We start from the raw sequence: 14,661 nt of genomic DNA, 5'->3' as shown, positions 1-14,661 counted from the left end.
TATTAAACATAAGCAAGCATAACAATGGGAGAAATATTTATTAAAATAAATATGATCAACGAGACTTTTTCTTGTGCATATTTTTTCGATTATGTTTACCCTTTAACTGTCGAACTCCAGCTCGCTTCCTGTTTCAGTTGCTTATTGGATTTAAAACTAATTCGCTATCGAAAGGACTTATCGAAGTTCGGCTCAACTCCTAAATGTACGAATAAACGAATTGGAGATATTTTCCTTTAAAATATAATATTCAAACTATCCAATTCACCCAAACGACCTTCGTTTCCTCACCCATAAAGAGTATTATCATTTTCCCCGCAGCAATTTTAATAAAGTGATAAAATATTTGGACTTATCGTTGTGCCGTTAAGAAGGTTTATTATTTTAAGCTATTTGGCAACATAAATAAAACGTCAAAGACATCACAACTAAACAATGTACTTATCATTTGGTTAGAAAGCATAACCAAAATTTTGTATGTGTAAAATGTCAAATTTACATATGTAAGCAGCTTTGAAGACTGCAGATAAAGCAGTTTGTCTACAAAATAAGAAGAAAATAAGAATATCCCAACTTTATACTCTATACAGGAGGAGAGTCAATGAGAGTTATGATAATATATACATATGAGACGCTGCCGGATTGGAGAATCACACGAAAATCTGCAACATATGAATATACTCGTATGCTATGTATTATATATATATAACATATGTATGTAGTATAAATGATATGCAAGAATGGTAAGTGGTATACTCGTACATTATCATGATGATTTTCTTAAATTTTTTGCTTTAAAAGAGAAGGTAAAATTGTATTTTTTAACCTTTTTTTATCGCGCACAATGCCATGGATACAAGAAAAGCATGACATGCTAACCTAAAAGCACAAACTTACATGGACACTCATACCCAACAGGAAAACGGGTACAGGACAGACTACTTCAAAACGAAAATCTTTTCATAATAGCCTAAGCATATCATACATACTGTCTAATAGTAAAATGACTTAAACTAAGTTATTCACACTCGCACATATTTTGTGCTGGTTCTGCTTCGAGACGTGCTGTAGGAGGAATTTATGTAATACAAACAGGTTTAATGGTATATATATTTTCAGTTTTTTCTTCTTTCTTGCATTCTAAAATGGTTCTAAAGCGAAAAAGAAATATTCCATATATATAAATATACATTTCCTGTAGGGCATATTCACACTTATAAGTATATCCATGCTCCCATAAGCTTTTGAGTAATCCTTGAGTCGATTGCCTATTGCATTTTTTCGATTTATTTTTATTACTTTTTTGTGGTTATTCGCTTGATTTGTTTTTCTTCATATTATTTCTCCGGCTTCCTCTTGCATGTATATTTCCCAGCTGACTACACACTCTCAGCAACGTAAATTATTACATTGACACTGCAGAAGGTCAATTGGCCTTTGTATTCTCGTTTATTGTTTTCTTTCTTACGCTTGCCATTGGATTTGCTAGGCAAACAAAAGAGGGTTATGGTGTAAGTAGTATGTTAAGGGGATGTTGAGCGTAGCTATCACTAGATATATACAGCATTTACAAAGCTAAAATTAAAACGCTTGCAGACCGCTACATGTAAGATATTGTTGTTATAATATTCATAAATTTATTTTCAGATGTGTTGTTGTAGCCGTCATCGTTGATCGGATACACTTGTGGTTCCTTTAGTGTTACGCATACCCGACTATTTCAAAACATTTTTCAATCCATAGTTAATTTAAAGGTAGTTAAATTTCTACAGTTTTGAAGGTATAATCCATGTACCTACGAGGGATATGTGGGAAGGTAGAAGTCAATGGAGGAGAAGTGCAGTCAGCTTTTTCACGGATGGATCGAAGCTAAGGGGAAAGGTGGGAGGGGGAGTTTTCTGCAGAAAGCTCTCTATCAATACCAGCTTTAGGCTACCTGACCACTGTAGTGTCTTCCAAGCAGAGGTCGCAGCGATCAAAGTAGCAGTGGACGCACTGCTTCGTATGGTGACCTCTTTTAGAGAGGTATGTATTCACTCCGACAGTAGGGCGGCAATACTGGCATTGGAATCGATGACAGTACGCTCTGTGCTAGTTAAGGTATTCACTCCGACAGTAGGGCGGCAATACTGGCATTGGAATCGATGACAGTACGCTCTGTGCTAGTTAAGGAGTGTCTTAGATCCTTATCAATAGCTTCTAGCTATTTTGCAATTAGACTAGTGTGGGTACCCGGTCACCGCGGGATCGCTGGTAACTGTATAGCGGACAAGCTTGCAAGGGAGGGTACCCTAGCTACTTTGACGTCGGAATGGGAGCGTATTGGTAGTCCTTGGTCCACCTGCGCAAGAGCGCTGGACATGCAGACTACGCATGAGCTCGTCAAACGCTGGTCAACTACCAGTACTTGTGCAGTGGCGAGGTCCTTCTGGCCCTCTGTGGACCGTAAGCGGTCCTTTCAACTGCTTTCTCTGGGCAAGGTTCATCTCAGCACCATTATGGGTGTACTTACTGGACATTGTCCAATGGGTGCCCATGCGGTTAGACTTGGGATCGCGGCAGATGCAAGTTGCCAAAGCTGTATGGAGGAAGGCGAGATGGAATCATCCAAGCATTTCCTACTGCACTGTCCAGCTTTTGCCAGACTGAGGTTGAAACATCTCGGAAAGCCCTTTTTCGGCGATCCTAGCGAATTGGCTAGAATCGATATTACCAGTCTTAAGAAATTTGTAACGGATTCCAAGCGGTTTGCTGAATCTTAAAGGTCTATGATCCACAGGGAGTTTTATTGGTACCACAATGGACAGCACCAGGCTGTCTAAGTGAGATCTTCTGTCTTTGCAGAGATCTGCCTACAAAACTAACCTAACCTAACCTAAGGTATAATCGCGCTAGACCTCCATATAAACCTATTTTGCTATTAGACGCTGGACAATAAAATAGCAAAAATGTGAAAGAAAAAATAAAATTTATATTTTGAAGTGAATGCCAATTTATGGAATATTGACACTAAAATACGTAATTTAAAGCTTCCGCCAATACCAAAAAACATAAGTAAATACCATATACCAAGGCAAAAAATATGATTTTTCCCCCTTTTTAAGCGAAAAGCATGCAAACAGAATTGTCTAGGGTCTACGATCTATGCTACATAAAAGCGAAAGTCAAACGATTCAACGAAAATGTGAGGGGAAGAAAATTGGGAGATAAAACAGCTGAAAAGTGGCAAAAGTCGTGAAATAATTCATAACTGCGTTTGAGCTTTAGCGACAGCGCGCTCTTGTTAAAAGAAGTCAAGCTTATTTTTTATTAATTTCATGTATTTAGTTGAGTGTTTTGCGCCTGCAGGGTGCTAATACAAAACTGTAGACATACAAAATGGGCGCGTAGTTAATTTCCTAAGCGCCAACAACACTTCCCGCACAATGGATCCTGGCGTGAAAAAGCGCAGATTTCTCTGTGAAAACGTGTATAAGACAAGCGCAGAGTGCATAGCTGGGTAAGGGCTTGTCTACATGTGCAAACATAGCATAAATACAAACATAAACTCCAAATCAAAAGAACATTAACGCCCATGGCAAACGAGCGAAGACACAAATATACAAACCCAAGTGTGCAAACCAAGGCAAAAATAAGTATGTGTGTATGTTTGTGAAGAGAGATAGCTACCTAAATATAAGTAGAAATAAAATTTACGCCCAATTTATGTAGCACAACCAATATTAGCCTGCCTCCAGTTGACTTGCGAAACAATTGCGCGCAAATCACTTTTCTCGCCAAATTGTTTGGCTCCCACGCTCTCTCTCTCTCTTCAAATGTGGACGTTATAAATTCTCATTTGACTATGTCAATTGGTAAGTTAGTATTGAACTTTATTGGCATTGATGGAGCCACCCTGAGAAGCTTGCTTTTTAGCTTTCCACAGCCAATTTAATCTAAGATTGCTTTCACATAGAAATTACCGTTGCCTCTTTGTTGTTTTTCCTCTTGACAAACGAGCCAAGGAGGGGGAGTTGAATTGAAATTTGAAAGGCGAAATAGTATCACTAATAAATATGAAAGCTGAAGATAATCTAAGCTTTAGTTTAAATAAAAAGCAAAAAAAAGTTTAATATTAAAAGCAATATTTTGACTTTAAGTTATAAGTATAGACAAGACCGTAGACGTCGTGAGAATATATTTAACAATTTTAAAGGTTGGTAACCCTTCTCAAAAATGTTCACAATTTTCACTTTGAGTAATTCTCACATATGTTTTACTTAAGCACACTTATATCAATAAGTTTATATTGACATCAATCTTTAAACATACCAGCAGAAACCAATCACCTTTGATGACTGAACTAATATTACACAATAAATTTTAGTATATAGTGCCTTTGTGTGCTCATACATACAGATGTAGGTATGTTTGTATACTGTAGCAGCTTAAAAGGGATTACTTGCGGCACATATCATGAAACATATAATCTCTCCTGTTCTGAACTCAATGTTGGCTTTGTACGTGCAATAAGCTCGAAATCCAAATGAAACACTTTGTGACATACTGGGCGTATGAGTAACGTGCTAGAGCAAATAAATGAATGTATGCAGAAAGCACACATTAAACATTGAAGTAAATACATAAATACGCAAGATGATAATAAACAATACAATTATACGAGTGTGTTTTCTAAACTAGCAGAAAATGATGCATTACAAGTTTCATAGCCAAGTTAAGTGTTGTAAGTGGAGTTGGCCTCAGTAAAACAATAAATTAATCTCCAATTTCAATGGGGTTTTATTGAGTAGGAAATGTTTTGAAAAAATTTTAGAATCATATGATAACTGAAAGTGAGAGTAGTTTTTCACTTAAAGGCTTAAGGCAGTCTGCTTTAGAAGCCGAAAAAAAAAGTTCTTTAGCAATTTTTTTTTTTTTTTGAAAGGGAAGGAAATGATTGCGGTAAACGGAATCTTAAGACGATATTAAAAAATATTGAAATTTTTTCAAAGTTGTAAGTATTTTTCTGGAGCGCCTGGAGTCTGCACTTGTAAATCGGTGCCGGTGATGGAGGTCGTGCGATGCATCTGAAACAGTCGAACCAATTTTTTTTTTTTTTTCATAAGTTTCTTTTCTTTATGAACTAAAAAAATACCGAAGAGGTTATAAAATTCCAAATTTTTTCGAAGTTTGAAAAAAAAATTCACTTAAAAAAAAATTTGACTTTAAGTTGCAAAACAAGTAGTTTAAATAATACTTTTGTCCATCTTTTATTCTTTTATATTCTTTTTGCCATCGCCGGCACCGTTTTCTGACACTTGTGTAAGGGAAAACTCGAGAAAACGCGCTTTAAAGTCTACCTGAGCATTCGCACCTGCTCGACGCTCGGCCACTAAAACTGCTCTAGCTTCGAAAATATGTCGAATTGGCCTCTGGATTTTTAAAGGCATATTCTTGGATAGTTTTGGAAGAGATTTAAAACAAAACAAAAAAATTGATTTTTTGAATTGGTATTTGACCTTTATAGTGTTCACATAAGATGCAGATGCAAGCAAAAGTTCAAAGTATAAAAAAAAAAATTATTTACAAATTAGCATATCAACAGGCGCCTTAAGTAAATTGTTACTTAATGTATATGACTTTTCTAAACTTTTTGAAACTACTATACTTTCACTCAGTTTGTGTATGTAAATATGTGTATGTGTGTGCAAAAGCTGACTTTGTAATAAACAACCCTTGATATTAATTAACATGCACAAAAGCTTCTCAACACTTTCAACTAAGTAGTGTTATCTATTTAAATACGCAAATTAATAACTGTAATATTCAGCTATGTGAGCATTAATCACAGCACAGAATGCCACATTTAATTAACGATTCAAATTAATTATATTTAAGCGTGGCGAATGCCGTCCTTTGTATTATTTACTAATGAATCACAAGTCGAGCAGACAAACAAGCCTATATACTCATTTATATGTAATTAAATCAAAGTGATTGAACACATTTTCACAATATTAAGGTTAACTCCGATTGATCCTGCAGTTGTAGATAGGATGAGTTGTCATTACATATTTCATAAAGCTTTTTCAAAAAGAATTCGAAGATATTAACTCTTTAAGGTGCCGAAATTTTTGTATTAGATGTTGACTTGAAGAATATAAACAAAAATCTTCATAAAAATGGTTATATTCTAATTATTATTAATTTATTATTATTTGTTAAAATGCAAAACAATGCTTTTATTATTAAATTCAAATTTGATGTGATTATACGTGAAAAACACATTTCACTTCTAAATTATTGTTGTTGTAAAATAAGTTTTGACATTTCCTGTTTAAGCGATGCTGTTGAAATATTTTTCTGCGAAAGTAACTTCCATTCGTAAAACTTTTATAAGGCACGCATCCGTCAACCAACAGACTTGTTGTTTCTACGAGCATTTTGTTTTGTACATGTTCTATTCACGCTTTTTACGAAAATAAGAAGCGGAAAAGCATCAACTTAAATAATTACGCACTCTACAAAGTGGAAAGAAGACCGGAAATGGTGAGAGCTGGAGAAATTTGTAGATAACAGGAGATAGAATTAAATATTAATGCAATATTTTCAAGAAAATAATTTCAACAGCAACGTATGGAAATATATTAGGTGTTTTTTATGAAGACTATAAAAAAGTTTCTATTTTACTTGATTTTTCATACAAACTCGAACGTATATAAATCGCATAATCATATTTGTTGAAAGAAACCATCTATGACACCATTTAATGTGTACTCCCTAACAATCAGGCACTTAAGTATTCAGCAACGCCGTCAGCAACTACTCTGGTACTTTAAAACTGTGCAAAGAAGCACCCACATCTGTATGTATATTATATAGATGTATATTTACAGTAGCGACGTGCTCATATTTATTATTTAAGGCAGTCCAACATAGTCAGAATTTTTTTGCACTTGTCAGCACCTCTTTTTCACGACAGTCAACAGCGGCGAAAAAATGCCCATCACCCCGAGTAGTAATTGCTTACAATAACAATGTGTGTCCCTACAATAACAATGCATTCCATACTTCAGCAATTCTTCCTTTGTTTACCTTTCCAACTGACACTATTTTGCAACTTCACACTAAATTGCCTACAGCCACTTCATAATTACAGTGACACGCTTTGAAAGCTTTTATTTTATTTCTGAAACTTTTTTATTTATAAATATTTTGAAGCGATTTTCATTATAAATTTGTTAAATGCTCAAATATTCAAAATTTAAATAAGTTCAAAGGTAATACAAATAAATACGATGCCTACATTTAGGCGCAGTACCATTAAACATAAATGTTATCAAAGATGCACATCTTATAAGTTTTTGCTTAATGTTTCACCGATATTCATATATTTTTAAAGTTTGCTATACTTATAGCTTTCAACAAGCCGATGAACCTTCCGAAAATCTCTTTAAGGTTAGCAAATGTTGCGCGAATATTATATATCCCCGATACTAACTACAGCTATATATTTATATGTAAATATCTTTTCGTTCCCAACAAATTGCAGAGTTAAAAGGACAAGCTATGAAAAGCTTTAGTTGGTCTGCTAAGCACTTGCCGCAGAGAACTACCATGCGACTCAGTTAATAATATTGAATGAAGCCGAAAGGCTACGAGTACTTAACTCGGCCGTGGCAAAAGCAATATAAAGAGGTGAACGACAATCAGTCAATTAATCAGCGGATATTTGAGGGTAAACATACCTACATGCAAAAAGTAATATAACCGACAAAAGGTAATATAATTAAAAATGCTTGTAAATAATTTAAAATAACAATCGTTTATGGTCTGTGCTTTAAACGCTTTCCTCGCTAAGTGCTTGGTATTATTTTAAGAGACCCTAATTAAGCTAAGAGTCGACAACTGTTAATAAAACTTTTCCAAACAATAGCGAAAACTCGTCAACATCACGGTAAACATTTAACGGGAGCAAACATTTAAGGAATTACAATGGTGACTACAAGCTAATCCTTCTATTCACATATACATGGAGACACACATACAGCCAGGATATGCTCATAAGCAGTGGAAGCTACTATAGATACCGCTAGATCATACAGCCGAGCAATTAACTGAGATTTTTCCATGTCGTTGATGACTGAAAAATGTGTCGTTTTCAATCCGCTGAGCAACGCAAATCCCGAACAAATCCATTGCTCAGTCCACCTTTGCGTGCGTGTGCAGCATTTATATACATAGCGTTCTTCCTGACTCTCGCTCACTTTTCGCTTTCGCAGCCAACTTCAGCTGGCTTACCCCAACTGCTACTGTGGTCTACATTTTGTTCGGCTGGTGAGCTCATTGTCATTGCTGTTGACTTTGAGACTTATGCTTTACACACTACTGTGTAATTTAATTTGTGGTCAACCTTGACGACATGAACATTCTGCGAGACATACAGCACAACATGCGTATTATATATACAACAGTATTTACATATGTACAAATTATATAATTGTAAGATATGTATGTTCACAGAATTTTAATGTTACTTTGAAAGATAGAGGATTTATAGCGTTTCGGACTGCAGAATGAGAAAAGAAGCATATTTAAGTGAAGAATCAGTTAATAAGTGATATACTAATATACAATATTTAGTTTTTAGTTTAGTTAGGTATCCAGAATTTTCGTAGTTGGCGAAGGCATATGCGGATTTTTATATAACTTTTAGGAGGACAAAGCAAATATCTGAACTATCTCGCCTTATAATAACGATTGAAGACACCAAATTTTCCATTTAGTAAATCATTCTAGACACCTCAAGATACTTAACTTCTTTCCCCTGCACTTAGCGGTTTCTTATGTACTTGTTATACTGAAATATACCTAAAGATATTATTATATAGACAATCTTCCATTGTTATTGTTTTCATGAAATTATTGTTGATTCGCCAACTTCATGTCGCGGTAAATGTCAAGCACATTTAAGTGTTTGTCAACATATAATTGATTTTAGCATTACACCGCGCACAGCTTCAAGTGCCACAGCAAGAGCGCCAAATGCCAACAGCAATTGCAACGACCAACAGCGTCTACTTTAGTAATAGCGCCGACACTACTTTTGTTTGTACGACTTCACACTTCATGTCACCGCACTTCAACACACAAATGGAAGCCAAATGTCAACTCGAATGCCCCTCAAAAGTATTTCAATGCAACTTGGAAATGAAACTAAGCGATGAGTCATTGACGACTTGTCAAATGCGCCTGACTAACGCTGCGTGCAAAAGTTTAGCGCTTTCACACGTTATTTGGCTTAAATTATACGACATTGTCACAAACTTAAGCCGCGCGCCAAACGGGACGGCAGAACGCGCAATGATTGTAATTTGTTGCAGACGCTCAGGCCATTCAAGCAAACGGGAAGTGTACATAGATTGTGGTTAAATAAATTTAATGTGTTAAATTGCATAAATTTATTGTGTCTGCAACAATTATCGCATAAACATAAATAATAAAAAATTCAGAGTAAATACATCATTGTCGCCATTATGCAATGATGTTGCGTATTTGCGACTATTAAATCTAATTTAAGCGACGAACGTAGTAATAGCCACAACTCCTGGCATTATATGTACTTTATTATTTATACAGTAGTCACGTAGAAATTATTAGCTGCTCCCATTTTTTTTATTAGAGTGACAGGTAGCTAAAGTAAGAAATGCTTATATTTTTTCCGAAGATTTGCGAAGTTGGTAAAAAAAATAACAAGACAGAGAGAACAACATAGAAATCAACTCGGAAAAAATAAAAGGAAAAATCATCTTTTACTGCGAAATATGGGACAGATAATGAACACAATTGCTTAAACTGAAGACATATATACATATGTATATATGTGGTAAATGGTTCTTTATTATTACACGTCTGGGCGACGTGATAACCAAAATCCAACTGATTGTTGAATAGCTTAGCGTTAGTTAGCTTATAGTAAAGGTAACAGTGACAAGCATCAGGTGATGATGCTTTTAATATGCTTACTTATAATGTATTAATGTAATTGCTTAATTACTATGCGTAAGAGAGATAGCAATAGTGTAACTCTTAGGATAATAAGGTAAAGTAGAATGTAGGATAACAAGGTGAAGTGAAATGTAGGATAACTTAACCTTTAGTTGTGCTAATATAAATGATCTTAATATTAACCTGTAAGTGATCGCTTTATATAAATTATATGAAATGTTAAATGTGGGTATCGCCACATATCTCCCCTGCTGGAAAAAAAGAAAATCATACAAGTGATTTTTTGTTTTATGTAGGAGTTTTGAAGCGTACTCTTTTTCGATGTCTTTGTGTTGTAGTAGAAGGATTAGGATTGATGTTGTTGATATTTCCAGACGGATTGAGATTTAGATGTTCGATGTCGTCACTACAAATGAATGCTGGTTTTAGCCGATCTATGGAAATGTGTGTTGGTTTTCCATAAAGTAGTACTTTGTAGTATTTCTCAAATCGCTCCATGACTGGAAATGGTCCGTCATATGGTGATGAAAATGATTGTTTGACTTTATCGTTACGAATGAAGACGTGTGTTGAGTTTCCGAGATCCTTCGAAATGAATATTTTCTCTCGAGTATGACGAGAAGCAGGAGTAGGTGAAAGATTTTGAAATGCTTTTCGTAACGTTTTAACGAGTTCAGGTGCTTCGATGGTATGAGTTGATGGTGTTAAAAAATCACCTGGGAGTCGAATTGACTCACCAAAAACGATTTCTGCTGGAGTGGCTTGAACGTCTTCTTTAAATGCTGCACGTAGTCCAAGGAGAACTGCTGGGAGTGCATCGTACCAACTTTCGTTGTGGCAGAGAAGAGATGATTTTAACTGTCGATGAAAACGTTCGATAAGTCCGTTTGATTGTGGATGATAACTCGTTGTGCGTTGATGTTTGAAGCCAAGGAGATCAGCGAGTTTCCTGAAAAGGTCTGACTCGAATTGTCCTCCAAAATCGGTGGTTATGCGAAGTGGGATTCCAAAGTAGGATATCCAAGTTTGCATGAGTGCGTGTGCTACTCGGTCGACTGAGCCGTCAATCAGAGGTGAGGCTGCTGGATAACGTGTAAATCTGTCGATAATTGTTAGACATTTGGTGTGTCCTTTTGATAGAGGAAGTGTCACCAAATCTATCTGAATATGTTCGAATCGACGTGAAGGTGGTTGAAAATTTGCTTAGGTGAGAATGTATGTCGAGAAATTTTGTTTCGTTGACATTGAATACATTCTTTGGTCCAAGTGATGCAATCCTTGTTCATTGATGGCCAAACGTATCTTTGCGTAATGAGACGTCTAGTAGCTCGACGACCTGGATGTGAAACTGAGTGTAGAGTGTTGAAAATTCGTCGTCTTAATGGTTGTGGAACAAATGGACGAGTTGTACCTGTAGATATGTCACAGTATACAGTAGTGTCCGTGGTATTACTCTTAATTTTGCGTAGCTCAAGTGGAGTGTTAGAACTGTGGAGTAGTTGTTGAAGTTCTGCATCGTTAGCTTGTGCAGTTGCAAGTTCTTCTGATGTGATTGCTGTGTGCATGGCGTCAACTCGAGATAAGGCGTCCGCAACGATGTTGTTCGATCCGATATGTGCCGTATGTCGGTGGTAAACTGACCAATGAAATCGAGTCGTCGAAATTGCCATGGTGATGCGCGTTCAGGCTTCTGTTTGAATGCATGTATTAAGGGCTTGTGATCTTTGTAGATTACGATGTGTCGTCCCTCAAAAATGTGCCTGAAATATTGTACTGCTTCGTAGACTGCGTTGAGTTCACGATCGTATGTTGATCGTTTGAACAGATGTTGCGAGTTTGCGACTAAAGAAGGCGAGTGGTTGCCAGTGTTCGTCAATCCGTTGCTGGAGAGCGGCACCTATTCCGCTTTCAGATGCGTCTGAGAAGATGGCCCACTCGGCGTTGTTATCCGGGTGTGCCAAGAGCGTTGCATTAGCTAGTGCTTTCTTACAATTCGAAAATGCGTCTTCGAGTTCTGTGATCCAGTGAATCGGAGTTTTTCCACAGATTTTAGGTCCTTCGAGTAGCTTATTAAGTGGGGCTAATAAACTTGCTGCGTGATTGATGAATTTTCGATAGAAGTTTATTGTACCAATGAAGTTGCGTAGCTTGGTGATTGTTGAAGGACGAGGGTAGTCCGCAATGACTTTGACTCGTTCCTCAAGTGGTTTTATACCATGGGCAAATGGTATGCCCGAGGAATTCGACTTCTTTGAGACCTAGCTTTGTTTTTGTTGTATTGATGACTAAACCGTAGTGTTGACGGCGCTGAAATACGACGCGTAAATGTTGTTAATGCTCGGTTTCATTTGCAGATGCGATTAGTAGATCGTCAATGTATGCGAAGACGAACGGTAAATCTCGAGTTACCTCGTCGATGAACCGTTGAAAGGTCTGAGCTGCGTTTCGGAGTCCAAATGTCATAAATGGAAACTCGAATAGACCAAACGGTGTGATTATAGCCGTTTTATGAACGTCTTCGTTGGCTACTGGAATCTGGTTGAAAGCACGAATCAGGTCGATTGTTGAATAACATGATGTACCGTGTAAATTTGCGGTGAAATCTTCTAGGCATCGAACTGGATATCGATCTGGTATGGTACGTTCATTGAGGCGACGGTAATCGCCACATGGGCGCCATTCGCCACACTTCTTTGGCGCGAGGTGTAGTGGGGATGACCATGGACTGTCTGATGGTCTTGCTATGCCCAGCTTTATCATCTTCTGGAATTCTGCTTTTGCAATTTTAAGTCGATCGGGAGCTAATCGCCGAGCTCGACTACTGACTGGAGTACCAGGTGTTGTTTTGATATGATGTTGCGTTGTATGTGTAACTTGTGTTGGTGCACCATCGGGACGAGTGATTTTAGGAAATTCGGCTAGCAGTTGCCAATATCCTGATGATTGATCCGGCTGTTGAAATTTGATCGACTGTACAGTCACGCTTCTGGTTGTACCTGAGGTGCACAGTCGAGTGATTTCGTCGATAAGTCGTTGATTTTTAAGATCGACGAGTAGACCATAGTGCGAAAGTAAATCGGCGCCAATGATCGGGCTCGAGACATCTGCCAGTATGAAGCGCCATGTTAACGTTCTGCGAAGGCCGATGTTGAGAACGATTGTTGCGACACCGAATGTATTAACGGGTGTTCCGTTAACTGCGATGAGTTGGTAGCCGGTCGCCATCTTCGAATTTGGTTGTTGTTTGTGTGGGAAGACTGAGACTTCGGAGCCTGTGTCACTAGAAATTGTGTGCGAGACTGGCGGTCCGTGATGAAGAGGCGGTACGATGGTGGTAGAGAGGCGCTTTCCGCCGCTAACGTCTCTCTGATGCGTTTCCCGCTTGTTTGCAACCTGGTGTGCATTTTTGAGCGAGGTTGCCAAACGTTTTGTGGTACCAACACGTGTTGTTGGTTGAATTAGCAGGAGAAATTGATCTTCTTCTGTTGCTGTGTTGTGAGCGAAAGCGTTTTCGCCCAGTAGTTTGTTGGTTGTCCAGAAGCTTCTGAAGACATTTTGTAATGTGAGCGAATTGTTGTTCCACATCTGTAGAATCGGAGCCGTGATTGTTTGCAAATGATGTTGCAGCCATGTGAGTCCCTTGAGAAGGTTTGAGTACTTCGTGTAGGCGATCTGCGGCTTCGCTTAAGTCCTGTAGCTCGGCCGTGTGTTGCGTAACCAAACACGTGCGCATTTGGTCGGGCAGGTGTGAGAGCCACCTTACACGTATTATCTCCTCATCTATGTCTGGCACTAAACTTCGGAGGTGTCGAAGGTGTTGAGATGGCGTTTTGTCGCCAAGATACTCACCATCCAGTAGTTGGAGGAGTTTTGCTTCTCTGGATTTCGAATAGCACGCGATTAGTGCGGCTTTCAATCGTTGATATGGCTTGTCGGCTGGTGGATTGAGAATGATGTCTTCAGCGTCAGCTGCTATGCGCGTGTCAATCAGTGGAATCGTATGATGGAATTTGTCCACCTCGTGTGTGACGTTATGATTCCGGAACTGTGATTCCAACTGCGCGAACCAGAGACCTGGTCTGTCTTGGTTGAAATTTGGAACACGAATTGTTGCTGCGGGTTTGTTTCCCATGAATATTGATGCTTTCGGCAGACGTGGTGTGTCATCGTCGGAAGGCATATTGATTCGCTTCCAATACAAACGTTTTATTGTTAAATAAAGAAAATATGCGAACGATAGTTACAAAATTCCGATGGTTGATGAAAAACGCTGCGAAATGTTGGTTGGGTGATGTGACTTTAGGTTACGTTCACCTTTAGTGGCGTGGCCGGTTGTCGGTAACGGGCTGCTTACTGTTGTTCCACTGTTAGTCCAAGGTGACTACTAAAGTCATCACGTCGGGGTCACCAATTGTGGTAAATGGTTCTTTATTATTACACGTCTGGGCGACGTGATAACCAAAATCCAACTGATTGTTGAATAGCTTAGCGTTAGTTAACTTATAGTAAAGGTAACAGGTGAGGATGCTGTTAATATGCTTACTTATAATGTATTAATGTAATTGCTTAATTACTATGCGTAAGAGAGATAGCAATAGTGTAACTCTTAGGATAACAAGGTAAAGTAGAATGTAGGATAACAAGGTGAAGTGAAATGTAGGATAACTTAACCTT

General features: G+C 37.7%; 1 protein-coding gene across 1 annotated transcript; it reads right to left on the bottom strand.

Moving 5' to 3' along the window:
• Positions 1–12,186: 12,186 nt before the first annotated feature.
• On the bottom strand, positions 12,187–14,167 carry LOC128919844 (uncharacterized). Its single transcript, XM_054225309.1, has 3 exons — positions 13,646–14,167; positions 12,397–13,572; positions 12,187–12,294 (listed from the first exon to the last, which is right to left on the bottom strand). Exons 1-3 carry the CDS (start codon positions 14,165–14,167, stop codon positions 12,187–12,189), a joined length of 1,806 nt encoding a protein of 601 aa, XP_054081284.1.
• Positions 14,168–14,661: the final 494 nt, after the last annotated feature.

Source organism: Zeugodacus cucurbitae, chromosome 2, assembly GCF_028554725.1.
Source record: "Zeugodacus cucurbitae isolate PBARC_wt_2022May chromosome 2, idZeuCucr1.2, whole genome shotgun sequence".
NCBI classification, from domain to species: domain Eukaryota; kingdom Metazoa; phylum Arthropoda; class Insecta; order Diptera; family Tephritidae; genus Zeugodacus; species Zeugodacus cucurbitae.
The sequence above is the reverse complement of the archived record's forward strand: the minus strand, read 5'-3'. Positions and strand labels throughout refer to the sequence as shown.